Source organism: Geotrypetes seraphini, chromosome 2 (genome assembly GCF_902459505.1).
Source record: "Geotrypetes seraphini chromosome 2, aGeoSer1.1, whole genome shotgun sequence".
NCBI classification, from domain to species: domain Eukaryota; kingdom Metazoa; phylum Chordata; class Amphibia; order Gymnophiona; family Dermophiidae; genus Geotrypetes; species Geotrypetes seraphini.
In genome coordinates, this window is record NC_047085.1 from 183,922,733 (window position 1) to 183,946,041 (window position 23,309).

The following is a 23,309-nucleotide window of genomic DNA, read 5'->3' on the forward strand; positions in this document are numbered from 1 at the left end:
TCCATTTAGCCGCGATGTCAGGACGGTATCTGCACGTGCGCGGATGCGTTGTGGCGGTGTCACGTGGATCACGCGTGCGACATCACACCAGCGCGTGCGCAGAGGCCCTCCAGACAAGTGAACGGGTTGAGGGGGGCGGGGATGGGGGGCGGAACGGGGCGCGATTTGGGCAGAATGTGGCAGAGCCAAGTGGAACTGGGTGGGCGGCGCCATAGGTCTGGATTTTTGTTCCCCAAAATCTGGTAACCCCAGTTATATTGTTTGAGATTACAGGATCAGGGCATAAGCCCAGGTGGTAGGACACAGATAAAATAATACAGTAACGTTATTTTCGCTGACCTGGTCCTCACCTAGCTGAACTGTACCTCTCTCACCAGCAGGACAGAAGGAAAAGGGGGGATAGTGTTGCTTTTATATTGACTTTTTGGGGAGAGCGGGGTACGGAGGTGTATAATAATGAGGTAGAAGAAATGTTCCACAAAATAATAATTTACAAACCAAACCACGCCTTTCTGTTACACATAATTTGAATTCATAAATAAGAATAGTCCTTCAACTGCAAGAAATGTTATTTAAAAGAGTTATATTTATGTATTATTCATCTAGAACAGCAGTGGGCAACCGCGATTCTAAAGGGCCACAACCCAGTTGGGTTTTCAAGGCTTCCACAATAAACAGGCATGAGATCGAAGCATATACAATAGAAGCAGTAAATGCAAATCAGTCTCATGCCTATCCATTACGCTTCTATTGGGCGCGGCCTTAACTAACACATATGCTTGTATCTAACTAGAGTTACCCAGAACCATACGAAAAGCAGGCGTTACATGTAGAAAAAATCTACAAAATACTGCCCCCATGTCCTGCACACTATCCGTTCCATTAACACACCATAGCGCCCCTTACAGCCCACGAGCGAGTGCCACTTCTCACTATTCATTGTGGAAATCCTGAAAACTGGATTGTGTTGTGGCCCTTGAGGAGCATGGTCCCCACCCCTGATCTAGAACCTAAAAGGCCTGACACTGAGAGTGGCCAGTTCAAAATTCAACATTCTCAGTGCTCACACATGTATTCATCTAAAAGGCTCTGTTCGTAGTATAAAATAAAATCCAGATATTAACTTTGGATCGTATATTTGAGTTGTAAGCCTCTAGTACACTTTTTTAAAGAAAGAAATGAAATATACAATCAGCTGATATACTAATGAACAATAGAAAACTGTTAACAACAGGATGCAATCATAAGCATCATTATTATTCTGGTTTATTGATGTATGGACTATTGGGCTTGTACACAGTCGAGTCGCACTATTATGACTACCTGCTAATATCCAGAATAACCACCTCTTGGAGCACAGACGGCAGCCAGACACTGTGGGAGTGACTTAATAAGACGCTGGATGGTTGCTAGAAGTATCTGAAGGGGAAGTCAAAACGGGATTGGATGTTGAGAGAGAACAAGAGGAGGACAATAGGAACATGCCACAAGGGGAAGGCAATAGGAATCTACCACAAAGAAAGGCCAAAAGAGACAATACTCAGGAGTTGGCAGGCCAGGAAGGGGACAAAATGAAGAATGAAATGCAAGGTGAAATAGAAAGGAAGAGAAAATGCCAGGACTTGAACTGCATGTATACAAATGCAAGGAGCCTAAAGAACAAAATGGGGGAACTAGAGGTCATGGCCAATAATGAGAAACTAGACATCATAGGGATCACGGAAACATGGTGGAACGAGGAAAACAAATGGGACATAGTACTGCCAGGATACAAACTCTACCGAAAAGACAGGACTTACCAGAAGGGGGGAGGAATAGCACTATACATAAGGGATACAATTCACTCAACCACTGTGGACACAGCAGAGACAAATGCCCAACTGGAGGCATTGTGGATCAAAGTACCAGGAAGCAACGGAGCCGAGATAAAGATGGGACTGTTCTACCGTCCACCTGGGCAAACTGAAGCTGAAGATACAGAAATGGTAGCCGAGCTGAGAAGGGAATGCAAGAACCCAAACACCATAGTTATGGGAGATTTCAACTATCCTGGGATAGACTGGTGTCTCGGAAACTCAAAATGTGCAAGGGAAACGGAGTTCCTGGAAGCAGTACAGGACTGCTTCATGGAACAACTAGTCGAGGCACCAACGAGAGGATCAGCGACTCTGGATCTGATCCTCAATGGGCTGAAAGGCCCCGCGAAGGATGTGGAGATCATAGGACCACTAGGAACCAGTGACCACAACATGATTCAGTTCAAAGTGCAAGTAGGACTACCTATGGGAAAGAGAACCAAGGCAACAACATTTAACTTCAAGAAAGGGAACTATGATGCCATGAGACAAATGGTGAGAAAAAAGCTCAGAAACAGCTCCAAGGAAACGCGGACTGTGGAGCAAGCCTGGTCCCTATTCAAGGACACAGTAAATAAGGCACAAAACCTATATATACCAAGATTTAGGAAAGGTTCCAAGAAAAATCAGACAAAGGACCCTGCATGGATAACCAGTGAAGTAAAGAAAGTGATAGGAGACAAGAAAAAATCATTTCGGAAGTGGAAAAAGGACAAAACTGAAGGAAACTGGAGAGAGCACAGGAAGCAACAAAAAGAATGTCACCGAGTAGTCAGGAAAGCCAAGAAAGAGTATGAGGAGAGACTAGCCAAGGAAGCAAAAAATTTCAAACCATTTTTCCGATATGTGAAAGGGAAACAGCCAGCGAGGGAGGAGGTGGGGCCCCTGGACGAGGGTGACCGGAAGGGAGTGGTGAAAGAGGAAAAAGAGGTGGCTGGTAGGCTAAACAAGTTCTTCTCGTCGGTCTTTACAATAGAGGACACATCCAGTGTGCCAGAACCGGAAAAAATCTTCAGGGGAGATCAGGAGGGGAAACTATCATGCATGGAGGTAAGCCTCGAAGACGTTCTCAGGCAGATAGATAGATTAAGAACGGACAAAGCTCCGGGCCCAGACGGGATCCACCCGAGAATACTAAAAGAGCTTAGAGACGAAACAGCAGAATTACTGCAGCATATTTGCAACCTGTCCTTGAGAACAGGGGTAATCCCGGAGGACTGGAGGATAGCGAATGTTACACCGATCTTCAAAAAAGGATCGAGAGGCGACCCGGGAAACTACAGACCGGTGAGTTTAACCTCTGTTCCGGGGAAGATGGTCGAATCAATGATCAGGGAAGGTATCAACGAGCATATAGAAAAAAATAATCTGATGAGATCAAGTCAGCATGGTTTCTGTAAAGGCCGATCATGCCAGACAAATCTACTGCATTTCTTTGAGGGGATAAGTAAGCAATTGGACCAAGGTGACCCAGTAGACATTATATATCTGGATTTCCAAAAAGCCTTTGACAAGGTGCCCCATGAACGCTTACTGAAGAAGCTGTGGAGTCACGGGGTGGAAGGAAACGTGTACAGATGGATCAAAAATTGGCTGGCGGACAGGAAACAGAGGGTAGGAGTAAAGGGGCACTACTCTGACTGGATAGGGGTCACAAGTGGTGTTCCGCAAGGGTCAGTGCTGGGACCATTGCTGTTCAATATATTTATTAATGATCTAGAAACGGGGACAAAGTGCGAAGTTATCAAATTCGCGGATGACACAAAACTCTCCAGCAGGGCCGGAACTGTTGAAGAATGCAAAGAACTGCAGAGCGACCTGAACAAACTGAGTGAGTGGGCAAAAAAATGGCAGATGAGCTTCAATGTGGAGAAATGTAAGGTCTTGCACATAGGGAAGGGGAACTACATGTACAGCTATACGATGGGAGGGAGGGTACTCGGGGAAGGAAGCCAAGAAAAAGATCTGGGGGTATTGGTGGATAACACAATGAAGCAGGCGGCGCAATGTGCAGCGGCCTCAAAAAAAGCGAACAGAATGCTGGGCATTATCAAAAAAGGTATCACTACCAGAACAAAAGAAGTTATCCTGCCACTGTATCGAGCAATGGTGCGCCCACATCTGGAATACTGCGTCCAATACTGGTCGCCATACCTCAAGAAGGACATGGCAATACTCGAGAGGGTCCAGAGGAGGGCAACGAGGATGATAAAGGGTATGGAGAACCTTTCATATGCCGAACGGTTGGACAGGCTGGGGCTCTTTACCCTGGAGAAGCGGAGACTGAGAGGGGACATGATAGAAACCTATAAAATCATGAAAGGCATAGAGAAGGTGGAGAGGGACAGATTTTTTAGACTAGCAGGGACTTCTCTATGCCTTTCATGATTTTATAGGTTTCTATCATGTCCCCTCTCAGTCTCCGCTTCTCCAGGGTAAAGAGCCCCAGCCTGTCCAACCGTTCGGCATATGAAAGGTTCTCCATACCCTTTATCATCCTCGTTGCCCTCCTCTGGACCCTCTCGAGTATTGCCATGTCCTTCTTGAGGTATGGCGACCAGTATTGGACGCAGTATTCCAGATGTGGGCGCACCATTGCTCGATACAGTGGCAGGATAACTTCTTTTGTTCTGGTAGTGATACCTTTTTTGATAATGCCCAGCATTCTGTTCGCTTTTTTTGAGGCCGCTGCACATTGCGCCGCCTGCTTCATTGTGTTATCCACCAATACCCCCAGATCTTTTTCTTGGCTTCCTTCCCCGAGTACCCTCCCTCCCATTGTATAGCTGTACATGTAGTTCCCCTTCCCTATGTGCAAGACCTTACATTTCTCCACAGAAAAACTGAGAGGAGACAGATTCATAACAAATGCAAGGAGGTTCTTCTTCACTCAGAGGGTGGTGGACACCTGGAACGCGCTTCCCGGAGAGGTGATAGGACAGAGTACAATTCTGGGGTTCAAAAAGGGACTGGATGACTTCCTGGAAGCGAAAGGGATAACAGGGTACAGATAGAGATTTACCTTACAGGACATTGAGTGAACAGGGTATGGGTATTTTAAGTTAGGTAGGGAACACTTTCAGGTCATGGACCTGGGGGGCCGCCGCGGGAGCGGACTGCCGGGCACGATGGACCCCTGGTCTGACCCGGCAGAGGCAACGCTTATGTTCTTATGTTCTTATGTTCATGCAGACTGCAATGCATTCAACATTTGCTGATGGGTGCGTGGTGGTGGATCCAGTCGGTGAACATATCAAAGGAGATGATCCAAAATGTGCTCAATTGAGTTAAGGTCTGGGGAATTTGGAGGCCAGGGAAATAGCTGGACGTCTTTGTTGTGCTTTGTGAACCACTTGTAATCAGTTCTGGTGGTATGACATGTCACATTGCCCTGTTCAAAGATCCCCTCGGCAATAGGGAAGACCATCAACATGTACAGATATATTTGATCAGCAAGAATGGAAAGATACTCATATCGGTTGAGAGTGCCTTTCAGAGGTATCAAGGGACCCAGACCATACCGAGAAAACATTCCCCAGACCATAACACTGCCGCCACCAACTTGTGTGCCTAAGTTGTCAGGTGTTTGTTCTCAGAGGTTTCATGCCTGTCATGCCAACATCCATTCGTTTGATGGAGCTCAAAATATGACTCATCGGAGAAGACAACCCTCTGCCAGTCAGTGCAAGTCCAATGTTGGTACTCCTGTGCAAACTGCAACCATTTTTTTGCGATGAACCGTCATGAGCATGGGTACAATCACCAACCATCTGCTCCAGAGCCCCATTCGTAACAGGCTTCACTGCACAAGTTGTTTTGGACACACATCTGTAAGCTCCCTGGTTTGTTTGGATGGTTAGTTGCTCCATGGTAGCTTGCCAATCAGCCCGCACCAACTTGCACATCCAAAATTCACCTCTTGCATCAATGGATCTTGCTGCCCCTTAGTTACCATGTTGGATCATCGAAAAGGTTCCATTCGTCTATTCATGGTACACTTTAACCACAGCAGCCTGTGAACAGTTCACAAACTCCACCGTTTCAAAAATGCTGCCTCCCTTGGCCCAGTAGTCAATGATCATGCCTTTTTCAATGTCTGATAAATCGTGCTTTTTTCCCCATGACAGCCATGGTTGCTATATTGGCAACTTGCTGTCATCCCAGCTTATATACCTACGAAGTCTATGCATGACACGTGCATTTGTTCATTGACTATGCAGCCCTGACATCAGAGGTAGACAGTGGTCATAATAATGTGACTCAACCATGTATAATTTTTTAATATAGGTACAAGATCCTTTATGCAAAATCCTTGAGACCAGGCATATTTTGGTTTTGAGAGCTTTTCGGTTTTTGGAGTAGTAATGTTGTCAAGAAAAGACAGGCCTTTTCTGCTTCTCACTGCCACCCTGAGTGAAATCTTCAGCTTTCTTTGCCATTTTTTCAGCCCTCCAACTAGCATTGCACAGAGAACAAGAGAAACACATGCACCTGTGTTGGTTTCAGCATGAGTCATGTTGGAGAAGTATTGACTACTTCTGATTTGCATCAAATTTCAGTTTTCAAAGCATTTCAGTTTCAGGAATTTCAGAAAAAGGATCTAGACCTGTACTAAGTAGACAAGTAATCTAGCTGGTTGTATTTATTTTTTTACTGGATTTGGGTTTTGTTCACTATGGGTGTTATTTTCTCTCTCGTGTATGTTAACAGTGAATATCTGGAGGTTCACCAGAAAGAGCTGGACAAGCTGACCATGCAGTTAAAAGACATGAGGAGAAACTCTCGGCTGGTAGGTAACAGCTCATGATTCAAAAGTTTCAACATCATATAATGAGAATCAAAGTTCAGCTCTTCCAGGCACTGCTGAAGTGAAAGACCATCTATATCCCATGCTCTGACAAATTGGAAATTCCAGTTGAAGAAAAACAGATGACATCCTAGATGATATCAGAATTACAAACATTTTAAAGTACAGAATATATTTCTCACAGTGCTTGAGAAAATAATCCATCAGTAGAGCTGATCCAGGTCTGGTACAAGACCATGGGCAAATCATTTTGTGCAGGTGACTGTTGCTCCCTCCCCTTCTTGGCATAGTTTTCAGACTTTTCTCTCCTCCTTTCGCCAAAGCAATCCTCATTCTCCCCCTCCCCCACCTTGTCTATCTGCCTACTATAAAATGTGAAAAACACTTCAGTTTTGTAGGCTTCCTCATGGAGCCATATGAGACTGGCCGGTCCTGGACAACTTGGGGCTCCTTTGCAGTAAAACTTAATGAATAAATTATTTTTATGTTTAAATCTGTTTATTCGTTTCAAAAAACAGTGAAGAAACAATACAAGCAAGATCAGTAAACAAGAAAACTACCTCCCCCCACACCCACCCCCCTCCAGCCCCCCACCCACCCACCCATGGGAACAGTCAATCCAACATCCAACAGTCAGTTAGTTAATTAAGCAGTCTACTACGTACAGAGAGTTGTAAAGTAGAACAAAAAGGCAACCAACATGTGAGGTAAAAGGAGCCAGATTTAGAGTCCATATCTGAAATAGCCAAACGTTCATATCCCGCCAGCTGGATCATTTGAGTCCTCCAATGAGACACGGACGGGGGTGTTAGAAGACAGCCAACATTGTAGAATAGTCTTGATGCCCATAATTATAGCTTTCCGAGCAAACGCTGCAGCACCCGGGCGAACCGGGTGTAAGGACAGCTTCAGTGTGAAGATAAAAGTGTCCGTAGATGACCAAGTACAGTTCCAGAAAGAGATAAGATGGTGAGCGGACTGCTGGGCGCGATGGACCTCGGGTCTGACCCGGCAGAGGCATTGCTTATGTTCTTATGTTCTTATGTGACATACACGTGTCCAAAAAGCCCGTATTCCCGGGCAGAGTCAAAACATATGACCCAATAATGCTCTAGGCGCTGCACACTTGGGACAATGATCAGTAGCGCAAAGGAGAGCATGGAAGGCTCTAACAGGAGCAAAATATGCCCGAACCAGGAATTTGTAGTATCGTTCCTTCTCTGCTATAGACACCAAATATTTTGCCCCCGTGGAAACACTCCGCTTAAGCATATCAGCAGAGATGGGATAAATTATTTTTATTGAGATTTTATAACTCTTACAATACAATGCCACTCAAACACAAAGTACGGTACATCAGTCTCCCAACTACCTCCCCATAAAATCCCTGCCCACTGAAACCTATTGCATCACTTTATTTGAACAGGTAATCCCTAAAAGAGAGACAAACTTAATTTTTGATTTGCAACAAGTTTCAAATTTATTAAAAGTTTGTTAACCTCAGTTACTCTTATGTTTCCAAGGGATTCAAAAGTATACTTCTCAAACAAGAAAGTGACGAGTCCTAGAATGGAGTCCAGATACTTATGAAGCTATTATATATATTTTTTCTCCCTTATTTTGTATGGATATTCTTTCCATGAGAAGATTATGCATTTCATTTTGCCAAAGCATATAACTGGGCACTTCATATTTTATCTAGTGGAGCAACATTTTGCCTTCAGATATGCCTTCCTAACAAACAAACAATATTCATCACATTCCAATTCTAAATAATCTTCTAAATCCAATAAATACCCCCCCCCCCCCCCCCACACACACACACACTTTACAAAGCCCGATAGCGCAGGCCTTTGTGATAACTGACCCGAAATCCATAAGGATTTAAAGGGCTTTGGGGCTTTTGCCATGTGACTTTATAAAAGGAGGTGGGGCACAATTCTTTACTTTTAGGCAAGGGTCCCTTCAATAATTTCTCTAAATGTTTCCATACCTGTCCTCCAAAAAGCAAATGCCATTAACAATTGCTATAAGTTCCATCAAGATCCCCACATTTCACACAAGCACTTTCTCTACGGAGGTCTAATCTTTTATGTATCCATTTCAAATGGGTATACAAGCAATTCAAAATCTTACAATGCATTTCTCTAAGTTGTACTCATTCTACTAACCATTCTCCTCCTCCCCCTACTGCCTCCAAAAATTCTGCCTTTATGCATTCCTCAGTACCAATTTGTGGACTCTATGTACAAAAGAATTTGATGTCAGGGTTTTTTTAAAATATATTCTATATACGTTCCAAGATCCAAAATGCAAAGCAAAATGTATTCACCATATAAAATCATACACTTTATACAAAACCATGATAGCGGGTTTTTAGTGCAGGCCGTCATTCTGAATGCTCTGACACTCAGAGTTCCTATGTGCATCAAAAGCAGCGCAGAGCATTCAGCATGCGGCCTGCGCTAAAAACCGCTATCGCAGTTTTGTAAAAGGGGGGAGGGGGTTAAGGTCCGATATGACCATGTTTCACTCTCTTAAGGGTCGCATCAGGGGCTATAAAAACCAAAAGGTGTTATTCAACAAGTATCAACTATTGGCAATTGCTTCTATCCTCTCCCTTCCAAACTGCAACTGTGCATTGGCGTTTTGGACCTCTTTTCTGATCTACTGGTTTTGTGGATCAACTGCCCGTTTGTTTTCCTGGATCTCTGTGAAAACTGTTAACTCTTTATGAAAAGTGTGCACTCTTTAGGAAGGGTGTGCAATATTAAAATATGGAAAACCCAAAATGTTAATATTTTTTTTTCCTCTCATTTCAAGAAAACATAGCATGAACAATGTGGGAAGTGTCAGTGACATTTCCCATATCATATATATTTTATTTATTTGTATATTTTGTGTAGGAATATAGTAAAGAATATGAAACAAACAGAAAAAAATTAATTGTCTCTCTTTTATCTTCAGGGTGTTCTGTATGAGCTGGATAAGGTAAGTTTGGCTTCTTGAATAGAATTGTTGAGAAAATGTCGCATGACAGAGATGGATGGAAGTCAGACACTGCTCTTAAGATAGCAGGCAATACTATAATCAAGGAGTTTTTTTATTTTTTATTTTCCAATTGTTATTTTTTACATTAAGGGGTTCTTTTACTAAAGATTAGCTCAAGTTATCTGCCAGAGGACTTATTTTATTTCTATGGGCATTGCTACAGATAACATATGCTAATCTCTAGGAAAAAAAACCCTCCTAAATTTTGTATTATTAGATATCTCATTTTTAAGGGCATTAGGGTCCTTTTAGTAAAATGTACTAAAATATGGGTTTTTAACATGTTTTAACACAAGACTGTCCCTTGCACTAAGATCTCCTTTTGCAAAGCCATGGTAGCAATTCCCCCACGTTAAATGCACCAAAGCCTATTCAATTCCTATGAGCTTCGGTGCTTTTGCCACAGCTTTATAAAAGGGACCCTATTTTACGTGTCAGTATAGTCAGGATTTTTTTTTTTCTTTTTTTTGCAGGTCCCATGCTAACTTTTCTATTAGCAAATGGGACATGCGATAAAATAAGACAGGAGCACTAAGGCCCGGATTCTGTATAGGATGCCCGGGACGGGCGTCCTATACTGAATCGGGCCTACACCTTCAAGTTTCAAGTTTATTGGGATTTGTTATCTACGCAATATCATATATTTCAATGTGTATAACAATTGTTTTTAAAATAACAATGAACAAATTGGGGAGGACAAAACAAGATAATATAGACAAATTTTGCCATTCTATTACAAACTGGTACAAAAGGCAAATGGGGTGAACTACAATTTTTAAGAAAAGAAAAAGAAACATTTAAGGAAAAAACACATATGGAGGGGTCATATAAAACATATATGGTAGGATCTCAAATCCAGGATATAAAGTAAAATAAAGAGTATTTTGGTGACCTACACATAATACTCATTAAAAACTAGGATTTAGTACTTGTAGGTAATGTTTTCAATGCATTGAAAGCGTCCTTGTACAAAAAGCTTTTAAGGGAGCGCTTAAATTTTTCTAAAGAAGGTTCATTACGTAAAAATAGTGGTAAATTGTTCCAGAGCTGGGGTGCTATGACCGAAAAGATGGTGGATCTCCTGGTCACTATTATTTTTAAAGATGGAATAGTTAGTAGATTTTGTGTTGATCTGAATGTCCTGGATGAAGAATATGGTGTCAAAAAACGGTCCAAAAATAACGGCACATGTGATTGTTGAATTTTAAATGTTAAGAGTATGATTTTAAAAGTTATTCTGTGTGTGATTGGTAGCCAATGAGCACCTGATTCTGTGTTGTAGATGCCAGTTACAGAACTGGTTTACTGTGGATGTGACCACTATACTTATCGCGGCAAGGGATTTCCCTGCCGCGATAAGTATAGTGTCTGTGGCTGCCAGTCCCCCTCCCCCTGAAAATCACGGTGGCAGGAGTTTGCCCAACCCCTCCTGCCGGGAGAGCCCCATCCCCCACGCGCGGACCCCCTTGGACCTCCCCGCACTATTCCCTCCATCCCCAACCGTGAAATGTTGGCAAGATGGACACATCTTCCCACCGTCTGGCCGGCAAGCCTGCTTCTGTCAAAATGAGGTAGGCCCACCCCTCTCCGACTCAACCCACAAGATGCTAAGGCCTGATTGGCCCAGGCGCCTGGGCGGGCCTTAGGTGCCTGGGCTAATCAGTCCTTAGGATGGGCCGGAGAGGGGAGGGCCTGCCGGCTGGCCAGTGGTAAGACCCGGCTGGCCAGCCAACATTTCACGGTTAAAGGGAGGGTCCGGGGGGGTTTAGTGTGGGGGACAGGGGGGTCCGCGCCTGGGGAGGGCTCTTCTGGCAGGAGGGGTTGGGCACCCTCCTGCTGGCAATCGTAGTGGGGGGTGGGGGCTCACTCGGTAGGAGGGGTTGGGCACCCTCCTGCCTCATTCGTTCAGGGGGAGAGACTGGCGGCCACAGCCGTGGCCACTATATTAATTGCGGCAGGGAGATCCCTTGCCATGATACATATAGCGGCCGCGTCTACGTACAATGTAGGCCAGCATTTTGCTGGCCTACATTATAAGCGTCTCCCGCTCTACTAGGGAGACGCGTAGGGCTGCCTAGGTTCACCTAAAGCTACCGCCTAGCCTTAGGTGAGCTTAGGCAGGCTTGCGGGCCTCCATAGGCTCCCGGAGGTGCCTTCAATATAGGCGTCCTGCCTGGGGTGCATTTAAAAAAAAAAAACATGCGACCCGATTGGCTGATTAGACAAGTGCCTACAATCGGGATGCAGTTTACAGAATCTGGGCCTTACTGCCTCCTATATAGTAGGTGGTACTTTAGTGCTGCTATTTTAAGTTTGGGTTATCCAGTTAGCGGGCACTAATCAGAATTCACTGGCTGGAAAATGTTTCCATGCCTATGACACAGCCTCTGCTGAAAAAATGAGTAAAAATATAAATAATGCCTGATTAGCATGCTTACACAGGCAAATTACCATTCAGACTTAACACTCTTTAGCAAAAGGACTCCTTTGATTTCTAAATGTTGACATCATCCAGCATTCAAAATGTAAGCATGACTTGATCCCCAGGCTGTGATTGTGCTGTCCTAGGAGATTTGTCCCAGGGCGGTAACTAGTTTTTCTTGTATTTATTTATTTAATTCGTTTTCTATCCCGTTTCCCCCAAAGAGCTCTGATCAGGTTACAGGTTAAACATCCATAAAATACAGTTAACAGGTTATGATTCACCGTAATTACAGTACTTGATACATACTAATATACAGTTTATAGGTTACTATTTGCCATAGTTATCCTTACAGTGCAAGTTTTTTTCAATACAAGTTATTATTCTAACTTGACATCCATTAGGGATCTAATACCAATATATAGAGGGCTCCTTTTACGAAGGTGCGCTAGCATTTTTAGCACATGCACTGGATTAGCACGTGCTATAGCGTGCGCTAGCCGAAAGACTACCGCCTGCTCAAGAGGAGGCGTTAGCGGCTAGCGCGTGCTGCATTTTAGCGCGCGCTATTCCACGCGTTAAGGCCCGTACGCGCCTTCGTAAAAGGAGCCCATAATGTACAATTTACAGGTTAACTTTTCCATAGTTACCGTGGAAGATCTTTCAATTCAAGTTTACATCCTAATGTGACACATACCAGGGTCTAGTTCCAGAATACATTTCTTTGTAATCCATCGGTCATGGGCAGGGGATTTGGGTGAAGAGGTATGTTTTTATTGCTTTCCTAAAGTTGTACACCACCTACAAGCAGAAAACTAAATCAAAGCAGGGTACATGAAGGAAAACTAGATATTTTTCTGTCCCTGGAGGGCTCACAGTGCAAGGAGTCCTTTTACTATGCTCTGGTGTAAGCGCTAGCACACACTTACCACAGATTAAAGGACACACTCAGGCATCCAGCAGTACATAGTAACATAGTACATGACGGCAGATAAAGACCTGAACGGTCCATCCAGTCTGCACATAAGTACGTTCACAATCAGTGCAGACTACTCACAAACTAATCAATTTTTTTTTTTTTTTTTGGGGGGGGGGATTAATGCAGCAGCCCAGACCCTTACCCCCTACAAAATAGGTATCATAAAGTGCTCTTGTGTGGATTTGTTTGTTTTTTAATGGCCACATGCTAATGCCTTTAAGAAAAGTGACCATTTTCTAGCTGCGGTACAAGTGGCCTTAGCACGCAGGAAATGTAGTAACATAGTAAATGACAGCAGATAAAGACCTGCGTGGTCCAGTGAGTCTGTCCAACAGTCACATTCATGATCAAGAACATAAGAATAGCCTTACTGGGTCAGACCAATGGTCCATCAAGCCCAGTAGCCCGTTCTAATGGTGGCCAATCCAGATCACTAATACCTGGCCAAAACCCAAGGAGTAGCAATATTCCATGCTTCCGATTCAGGGTAAGCAGTGGCTTCCCCCATGTCTTTTCCCCATGCATAAGGGCACACTAAGGCCACTTTTTACTGCAACTTGGTAAAAGGACCCCTAAATTTCTACCTGAGGTAGTAAAGGGTTCACAAGCAACTGTAGTGGAATTTGAGATGGGTACATTGCGGAAGTTCAGGTTGGTCTCGTGAGATTTGAAACTGCAAGATTAACCCAAACTTCCTGCATTGCATGGCTCAAGCTTATAGGGAGCCAAGTTTCAGCAGGAAAACAGGAATCTTGCTGTAAGTATATGAATTGCCAAGCTTCTGAGGGCCAGAAGAAGGCATTTTAAGGGCCAGGTTCTGGCCCATGGGCCAAATGTTGGACAAATGTGATTTATAATCTACCTTAAATCAAGGCAATAGCAGAATAAAACACATGGGGGCCTTAAAATTCTTAGTTTCTGTTAACATTGCGATTGCAATAGTTAGGTGCTTCAGTGGGTGGGAGATCTCCAGTGAGAATCCTGGGATAGACACATTATATAGTTCCCTGTAAAGAGGAAGAGGGAGAAAGATTAGGTTGCTATAGTTAGCGAAGGTATAAGTCAGAGAAGGAACATGCTGAAATAGACTTTGGCAGAAATATAACCTCAAAGCAGAGGTCCCAGGGCCTCACATGAGTTCTGTGCATTCCGCCTCTCACTTCAGTAACCACACTGATTTTTTTCACATTCCTTCCCAAATACTCATCCCTTTGCTCTTTTCATTCTAAAAGAGATGCATATTTCCTATTCCTGTGACATGGCCAACACATTTCTGTTTCCTATGGTTCAGTAGATTTTTCTATTCAAAACCATAAGCACACACTCAAACTTCATTTCTCATTTGTGGTCTAAAGCTTCCACACCTCTGAATACATGAAACAACCAGAGAACCTATGTTCCTCTTTTGAAAAAGAGTTGTAAGGTTCGTGGCTCAATGAGAATACACAGCTTCCTTCTTCACCCAACCACAAACTGGATCTTCCCAGAAAGAGACAGCAATGAATTTTGCCTTATGTGATAAATTTCAGTAAAGCTAATTTTGACCTACATGAATTTAGTTTGAAGGAACATTCTCTACACTTGTCTTTAATATAGAAAGATAGATTTTGATAGTAATGAACTCAGGGTTCATCTGTCCTGCATGTTTTCCGTTCTTAATTGTTGTATCATATGATCAACCTGATTGCATAGTATAGGGGTGGGGAGGAGGTGAGGAGAGACAGGCAGAGAATCAGGGCAGTCACTCATATTATAATGAGTTCCTTCAGGTTGCAACCGTACTGGAGCCAGCCCCGACTCAGAGCCGACATTAAGGGAGTACAAATAGGGCAATGGCTCAAGGCCCCCCCATTTTACAAGGGACACCAAGCCTACCTCCTGGTGGGTGTTGAGATACCCTTTCAAATTTCCCTGATTCCACTGATACACACCACCACCCTCTACCCTTAGTTTATCCTGGGTAGCTAATTTAAGAATATTCAGGTCAAGCTCATTGAGAGGATGTATTATTCACCTCCCCTGCTCCGTCATGTGGAATTTTAAGCCTTTGGATATCCTGAATAATTGGCTGGAATGAGATGTCTTTGCAAATATTGCATACCTTGGGATAGATTTTACAAAGGGAGCCACAAATTAGGTGCCAAAAATATGGACACTAAGACCCTGATTCTATAAATTGCACCTAAAGTTAGTTGCCAATATCGGTTTCTAATTTAATTGAGTAATAGGCTTAATCAGTGCTAACATTTGCACTTCAACACCTCACAATCAGCTTTAATTGGACTTAATCGAAAGTTAGGCTTCAATTCTATGAAAAGTAGGCGACTAGCCCAAAGCGCCTACATTAAAAATGGTTAGGGGCGGATCATGGGTATGTTTTCCAGTTAGGCACCTCTGTGTAAATCAGGTGCCATTAGGCTCTGATATCGGTGCATAAATTTAGGTATAGAAAACCCAGGCATAAGTTGGAGACACATAAAATTTTAGGATGCTGAGCATCTCATAAGCATGATTCTATAATCGGCGGACTTTATAGAATCAGGATGTTGGTGTCCCTTCTTGCTTGGCATCTCCAGTTGCCACAAACCAGGGAGTGGACCAGCTGCTTGAAAATATTTGTTCACGGGTGGTTGGGGGGGGAGAGAAATAAGCAACACATTTGTTTGGCAATATGCAGTCTTAATCTATTTTTCATTTTCCAGCAAATCAAAGCAATTGAAAGATACATACGACGGCTTGAGTTTCACATCAGCAAGGTAAAGACAGATCTTCTTTTATTTAACCTCAACTGTGCTCCACAGCACAGAGCATTACGCTTTCTCCCATACAGACGCTCAGATGCATAAAAGGTGTACTGAAGTAGATGAGCAGTGCAGTATTTCCACAGCCCTTAAGGAAGAGAAAGACAGAGCTCATAACTCATAACTGGCAAAAGAGAAGCACCTTCAGGCAGCTCTTTGGGCCATTTTTATATCTATTCCCAATCTGACATTTTTGTTCTGAATATAGATAGAAAAATGCCAAAATGGATGAATACCAGTTTGCCCTTAGCACCGTAAAATCAGTTCAGCTTTTAGACCTTGCATTTCTGTAACTGTGGTTGTGGTGGTGGGGAAGGGGGGTATTGTAGCATTACTATTGGAATGAAATTTTTTGGGTTTTGATCCTTTACATTATATTACATTGCATTACATTACAATCATTGCTTATATAAGAACATAAGATTTGCTGCTGCTGGGTGAGACCTTTATAAGTTCAATGCAGTTTACAATTAAGAGTGGAGACAATATCTAGACTAATTATTAAAACATAAAAAAATTACGGTAAAATGCACACATCATGTTGCTTTTAAGACAAATTTACTAAAAAGATATGTTTTTCAGAAAAGTTCCAAAACTCTTATAAATAGTCTGAGAAATAACTTGAACCAGTATGTTTTTCCAAGATTTAGCTGCTTGATAGGCAAAGGTTGACCTAAACATTCTAATTTTTTTTTTTCCTCTCACCTCCGGAAATCGAAATGGGGATATCATTCTTAGATTGTACATCTTTATCTTTGACAAACAAATTCATATAGAAACAGAGAAACATGATGGTAGATAAAGGCCAAATGGCCCATCCAGTCTGCCCATCCAAAGTAACCATTATCTCTTCCTCTCTCTAACTTGGTGCCTTTCCATAATAGAATTTAAATAAAAAAACAAAAGAACTTAAATCATACCCTAGCTTCTACAGGAAGCCAGTGCAACTTCAGCACATATGGTGAAATTCTGTCGAATTGCCATATTTTGTAAAGTTTGCAATCTATGGTGTAAGGATTTTAAGCAATTCAGATATATAATATTACAATAATCAATCAATGACAAAAAATAATGATTGAACAGATGAATAGAATTTTCATGGATAAGTGTACACCACTCATGTAAGTGCTAGCAGGCTGCCTATGTGGTATTCTATAAGGGCACGCATAAGTGGCATGGCAGTATTCAAATTCAGACTGAAAACCCACTTCTTTGAAGATGTTTTCAGTTCCAAACTCCAACCCACCTTCTAAGCACCAATATCTGTCTTATCATTCCCTGAGCACAGTGTATTGATGCACCTTCTTGTCCAGTCTGTCTGACTTGACTAGATTGTCAGCTCTTTTGAGCAGGGACTGTCTCTTCTGTTTTTTGATGTACAGCGCTGTGTATGTCTGGTAGTGCTGTAGAAATTAGTAGTAGTATGAGGTTCATGCCAATAGAATTTTACTGCACTGGCCTTCTCTAGTTCCTGGTTATAGGGGTCTGATCACAGCTCGTCGTGGTTGAACAGATCTCTGCATTAGCATAAAGCCAGCATTCTGTGCCAAGCACTGCTGTCACTCATCTAAGCAAGACAGAAAGTGTGGAAAGCAGGAAGCACACAGACAGGTGGCAGATCTTTCCACTGCCAAACAAATTCATCCCACACACCCCTCCCCCAGCATACACAAACAGAGAAACCAGCATGAGCCCTATACCCTAGTGCTTAAGTGCAGTTTGCAGATATATATAGAATGGAGACAAAAGGTCACGAATGGGGTCAAATCTTTCAGCAAATAAAGGCTCTTGCCATCAGATAGGGTTATTTTGGAAGCTCTAAGGTACATCCTAGCATGATAAGGTTTGCATTTATTCCTCCTTATTAATGATTTATATTCTGCATATCCTACAATTCTATGTGGATTACAAATTATTCAGGTACTCAAGCATTATTCCATAACTGTCCTGGTGGGCTCCCACTCTAACTAATGTACATGGGGCAATGGGGATAAGTGACTTGCCCAGGGTCACTAAGTCTATTCCCTTCATTATCTTGAATGTTTCAATCATGTTCTCTCTCAGTCTCCTCTTTTCAAGGGAGAAGAGGCCCAGTTTCTCTAATCTCTCACTGTAAGGCAACTCCTCCAGCCCCTTAACCATTTTAGTTGTTCTTCTCTAGACCCTTTCGAGTAGTACTATGTCCTTCTTCATGTACGGCGACCAGTGTGCTGGACACAGCATTCCAGGTGGGGGCGTACCATGGCCCAGTACAGCGGCATGATAACCTTCTCCAATCTGTTTGTGATCCCCTTCTTAATCATTCCTAGCATTCTGTTTGCCCTTTTCACTGCCAACACATATTGCACGGATGGCTTCATTGACTTGTCTACCAGTACTCCCAAGTCTTTTTCCTGGGTGGTCTCTCTGAGTACTACACCGGACATCCTGTATTCGTGTATAAGATTTTGTTACCAACATAATCACCTTACACTTATCCACGCTAAACCTCATTTGCCATGTCGCAGCCCATTTCTCAAGCGTGTTTATGTCACGTTGTAGGTCTTTGCAATCCTTCTGTGTCTTCACTATTCTGAATAACTTTGTATTGTCTGAAAATTTAATCACCTCGCTCGTTGTACCAATTTCCAGGTTATTTATAAATATGTTGAAGAGCATGGGTCCAAGCACCGAACCCTGCAGCACTCCACTCGTGACGCTTTTACAGTCTGAGTATTTTCTATTTACCCCAACTCTGTGTTTCCTTTCCGCCAACCAGGTTTTAATCCACGTGAGTATTGCACCTTCGATTCCTTGGCTTGCAATTTTTCGAAGTAGTCATTCATGTGGGACCTTGTCAAATGCCTTCTGAAAATCCAGATATACAATGTCGACCGGGTCACCCTTGTCTATCTGCCTGTTTACTCCCTCAAAGAAGTGCAGTAAGTTCGTCAAGCAAGATCTTCCTTTGCTGAAGAGGTGCTAGCTGGTCCTCATCAGATTGTGTCCATCAAGGTGATCAATGATGTGGTCCTTTGTCAGCGCCTCTACTATCTTTTCCAGTACCGAGGTCAGACTCACCGCTCTGCAGTTTCCCGGATCTCCCCTCGAACATTTCTTGTAGATCGGCATGACATTCGCCACTTTCCAGTCTTCCGGAATCCTTCCTAATTTGATCGACAGATTGGCTATTAGTTGGAGCAGTTCAGCTATAACCCCTTTCAGTTCCTTAATTACCCTCGGGTGGATGATGTTCGGTCCCGGGGATTTATTGTTTTTAAGCCTATCAATCTGCCTGCATAACTCTTCTAGACTGATCATCAACCCTGTCAGTTTCCTGTCTTCGTTTCCTGTGTACTGATATGTTGTGTATATCCTCTTCGTAAATACAGAAGCAAAAAATGTGTTCAGTTTGTCGGCAATGGCTTTGTCCTCCTTTAGTACTCCCATTCTTCCATGATCATCCAATGGTCCCACTGCTTCCTTCACGGGTTGTTTCATCTTGATATATTGAAAGAATGGCTTGAAGTTTTTTGCCTCCTTGGCTATTTTTTCCTCGTAGTGTCTTTTGGCCCCTCTTACCACCTTATGGCACCTGCTCTTATGCTGTTTGTGTTTTTTCCCGTTTTCATCTGTTTTTGACCTTTTCCATTCCTTAAACAAAGTCTTCTTGTCTCTGATCGCTTCCTTCACAGCTACAGTGAGCCACGCCGGTTCCTTGTTCTTTTTCCTCTTGGATCCCTTGTTGATACGCGGTATATATAGATTTTGTGCCTCGGTGACTGTGTCCTTAAAAAGGGACCATGCTTGCTTGAAGTTTAACATATAACAAGTGATTAAATAACTTACAATGAGATTTTACAGAACAAATGATTTCTAAAAGTAAAACATAGATGCAGAGACTAAGGGCTCCTTTTACAAAGCCGCGTTAGCGGTTTAACGCGCATAATACCAGGCGCTAATTTGTTGGCCGCGCTAGCCACTACCCTCTCCTCTTGAGCAGGCGGTAGTTTTTCAGCTAGCGCAGGGATTAGCGCGTGATAAAAAGTTGCATGTGATAAAGCTGCTAACGCAGCTTCATAAAAGGAGCCCTAAAAGCATCTGTGTAGACAATTTTAAATATACATATTTAGCCATAGAATTAGGTAAAGACCAAAGATTAGATAAGATTCGATTAGAACTCATTTTGTTGTTGTTTAACTGTTTATTAAATTTTTATTTTTAAAAAAATATGTTTATTCATTTTAAAGCAAAAATTAAGTGCAACATAATATACAGACAGTTTACATTTTAACAGCACTTAAATTCTGTCTAATTATATTTCATAACAAATATATGTATCATCCCTCCCCTTCTAGATATCCAACAATTGCACTTAACCATAATTAAATTACAAGTATTTTCCCATCCACCCTGGACGTGTATGTTCAAAGGGCAAAATCAACAATCACTCCTTACAGAATTTTTTTTTTTATTATTATTATTGATTGATTTTCAAACTACAAATGCGCAACAAATGAATCACATATATGTACATTGTATAATAGGCACAGCAAACTTTCAAATATTACTACAACAAAGAATTTTCCCCCCTCCCTCCCAGCTAATATAAAAACAAAACAAAAAAAAAAAATCAAAACCTTCATGAAATCACTCATAAAATCCCTGGACCAATTTAATTCCCTTCCTTTACCCCTCCCCCCCAGGATGTGTATGTTTACTTGTTTATAAAATAAATTAAATTAAATTATTCCTCTTTACAGTATTTAGTCAATGGCTCCCACACCTCTATACAATTCTTAATTCGTCCCTGCTGTATGGCCATGCAACGCTCCATTTTATATGTATAACACAGGGATTCCCATCAGAATGTGTAGTTCAACCTATTCCAGTTTTTCCAATTTCTTAAGATAAGCTGCATGGCAACCCCTGTCATCACCAATAGAAGCTTGTTATTATTCGTAGAAAGTTGACTTTTAGCTCTCATAAGAGTACCAAATAATATAGTAACATAAGATAATGCCACTGGATTCTCTAACATATTATTTAGTTGGTCCCAAATAGACCTCCAAAACTGCAAAATCAAAGGACAATAGTAAAGTAAATGATCTAAAGTCCCAGCATCAAGATGACAATGCCAACATCTATTTGACTTGGAACTATCTAATTTATTTAAAAGAACAGGGGTCCAGAAAGCTCTATGTAATAAGAAAAACCAAGTTTGTCTCATAGATGCTGACATCGTACATCTCATCCTCCAAGTCCAAATTCATGGCCATTGAGACGCAGTAATCTGATGCTTAATCTCAATGCTCCAAATGTCACGAAGACCAATCTTTGGTTTTTTATTCATAAATCCAGATATCAATTTATACCACTGAGTGGCCTGGTGTCCCAGGAAGTCCACCTGAAAACATAAGACCGGCAAACTATATTGATTTGTAAGATTCTTCCATTTAGGGAACCTCCTCTGAATGGCCTGCTTCAACTGCAACCATCTATAATTTTGCGAATTATTATGACCAAATTTGTGTTGCAGTTGTGAAAAATCATGCAGTTTACCATCAATTATAACATCATCCAATGTACGTATACCTGCCTTTATCCAGTGTTTCCAAATGACCTTAAACCCGCCTATTTGAATCTTGGAGTTCAGCCAGAGGGTCTGACGCGTGGATTTATGAATTGGAATAGGTGTCAAATTATTGATTAATTTTAAAGTTTTCCAAGTGTCTAATAAAATTCAATTGTCCTTATATAGTCTAGGCATCTTTATACTTAAAACGTGGAGACATGAGTTGCCATTCCAGCCATAACCAATCAGAAAGTTTCCATGAGCTCAGGGAGGATCCAATACATACCTTGATGCATTATATAGGCTTGATGATACCTATAGAACATAAGAACATAAGAAGTTGCCCCTGCTGAGTCAGACCAGAGGTCCATCTTGCTCAGCGGTCGGCTCCCGCGGCGGCCCATCAGGCCTAGTGCCTGAACAGTGGTCCCTGATTAATTTTGTAACTTACCTCTAATCCCATTCCTATAATCTACCTCTACTCTTATCTGTAGAAATTGGGAAAATTTACCCCACCCTCCGCAATTGGTCTTTGTAAAGATACTAGAGCAACTCTCGCAGTTTTCCCCAGCCAAATAAATTTTGTCAAAATACTATTTAACTTTTTGTAAAAGGACCCTTGAAAATAAACAGGCAACATACCCATTTGGTAGCAAACCACAAGCAAAATCATCATCTTGACCGTTTGAACTCTCCCCCACCAAGACAGATGTAGAGGATTCCATTGCTCACACATTTCCGTGAACCTTTAGAAATATGGATTTTTCATTTACTTTCATCGTTCCTTCCAATGTACTTTTTATCCAAATACCTAAATATTTTATACCCTCCTCTTTCCAAAGAAAAGGGAACATATTAAACAATCCTTTTGTACAATGTACATTTAATAGAAGAACCTCTGATTTACTCCAGTTTATTTTATAACCAGAAAATTTTCCAAATCTATCTATCAAATCCAATAAATTTTTTGAAAAAAATACAACTAACATAAAGTGCAGACATAATACATAATAATCGTTATTATATTATTTATTATAGTTGAGATTGATAATTCAACTTTAAAAAATTGAATTTAAGAGATAATTAAAGGTTATGTTGATTGTATAGTGCGTGCGTTTTAATGATGATAAAAGGTAAGATGTGTATGGAGAGTTTTGTGCAGCTGGGAGAAGGGTTTTTGTAGAAATGGACACATACACACACACACACACACCTCTTTTCCAGAAAGCAAGAACAACATGGTTATTATTAAGGGCATAAAGCTTTCATTGAGCTTTCAGAAGTGGAGTGTGTGTCTCCTGTTTCAGAAAGTTGCCCTGCTTCCCCAGTCAGTGTAGCGCATAGCAGGTAAACCCTCAGGAGAGGGGCCTACTGAAATTTCAGAGAACGAGACGAAAATGGATGCATTCAGCTTACAGGTCCCAGGCATTCTTTTTCTTCCATGACAGTCTAATAACGTACAGCTCCTCGTGACTCATACAGCGCAGAGTGCATGCTGTAGGGCACAGGGCAAGGTGGCTTTTCTTGTGCTGCTTATTCTTTTCTGCAGTAATTCTACGGAAAAGTATGGGAGGCATCGTTTAGAAACAATGGCCTGAAATTGCACAGCACTAACATATCTGAGGCAATTTTGTCAAAGGGCCTAAATTGCATATCCCCTCTGTTCTGCCCCCAGGGGATTTCTGCTCCTGCAGTACTCAGGAGGCGGCTATTTCCTTTGTAGGAGGAGGGATTAGCAGAAAGACAAGAGAGCTCAAAAGGACAGGCACAAGGGCCTGATGTAAGGCCTACAATTAGATCAGCCCCTTGTGTTATCCAACAGGAAAATATTGCACAACC

The 23,309-nt window shown here is 42.1% G+C and overlaps 1 protein-coding gene across 1 annotated transcript in view; it reads left to right on the forward strand.

Annotated features, from left to right (window-relative positions):
• The window catches only part of RIPOR2 (RHO family interacting cell polarization regulator 2), a 183,813-nt gene that overhangs the window by 59,146 nt on the left and 101,358 nt on the right, over positions 1–23,309 (forward strand). Inside the window, exons 4-6 of the mRNA XM_033934958.1 lie at positions 6,567–6,645; positions 9,631–9,654; positions 15,818–15,871. Coding sequence (XP_033790849.1) covers positions 6,567–6,645; positions 9,631–9,654; positions 15,818–15,871 — 157 coding nt within the window. The remainder of the gene's footprint in view (positions 1–6,566; positions 6,646–9,630; positions 9,655–15,817; positions 15,872–23,309) is intronic.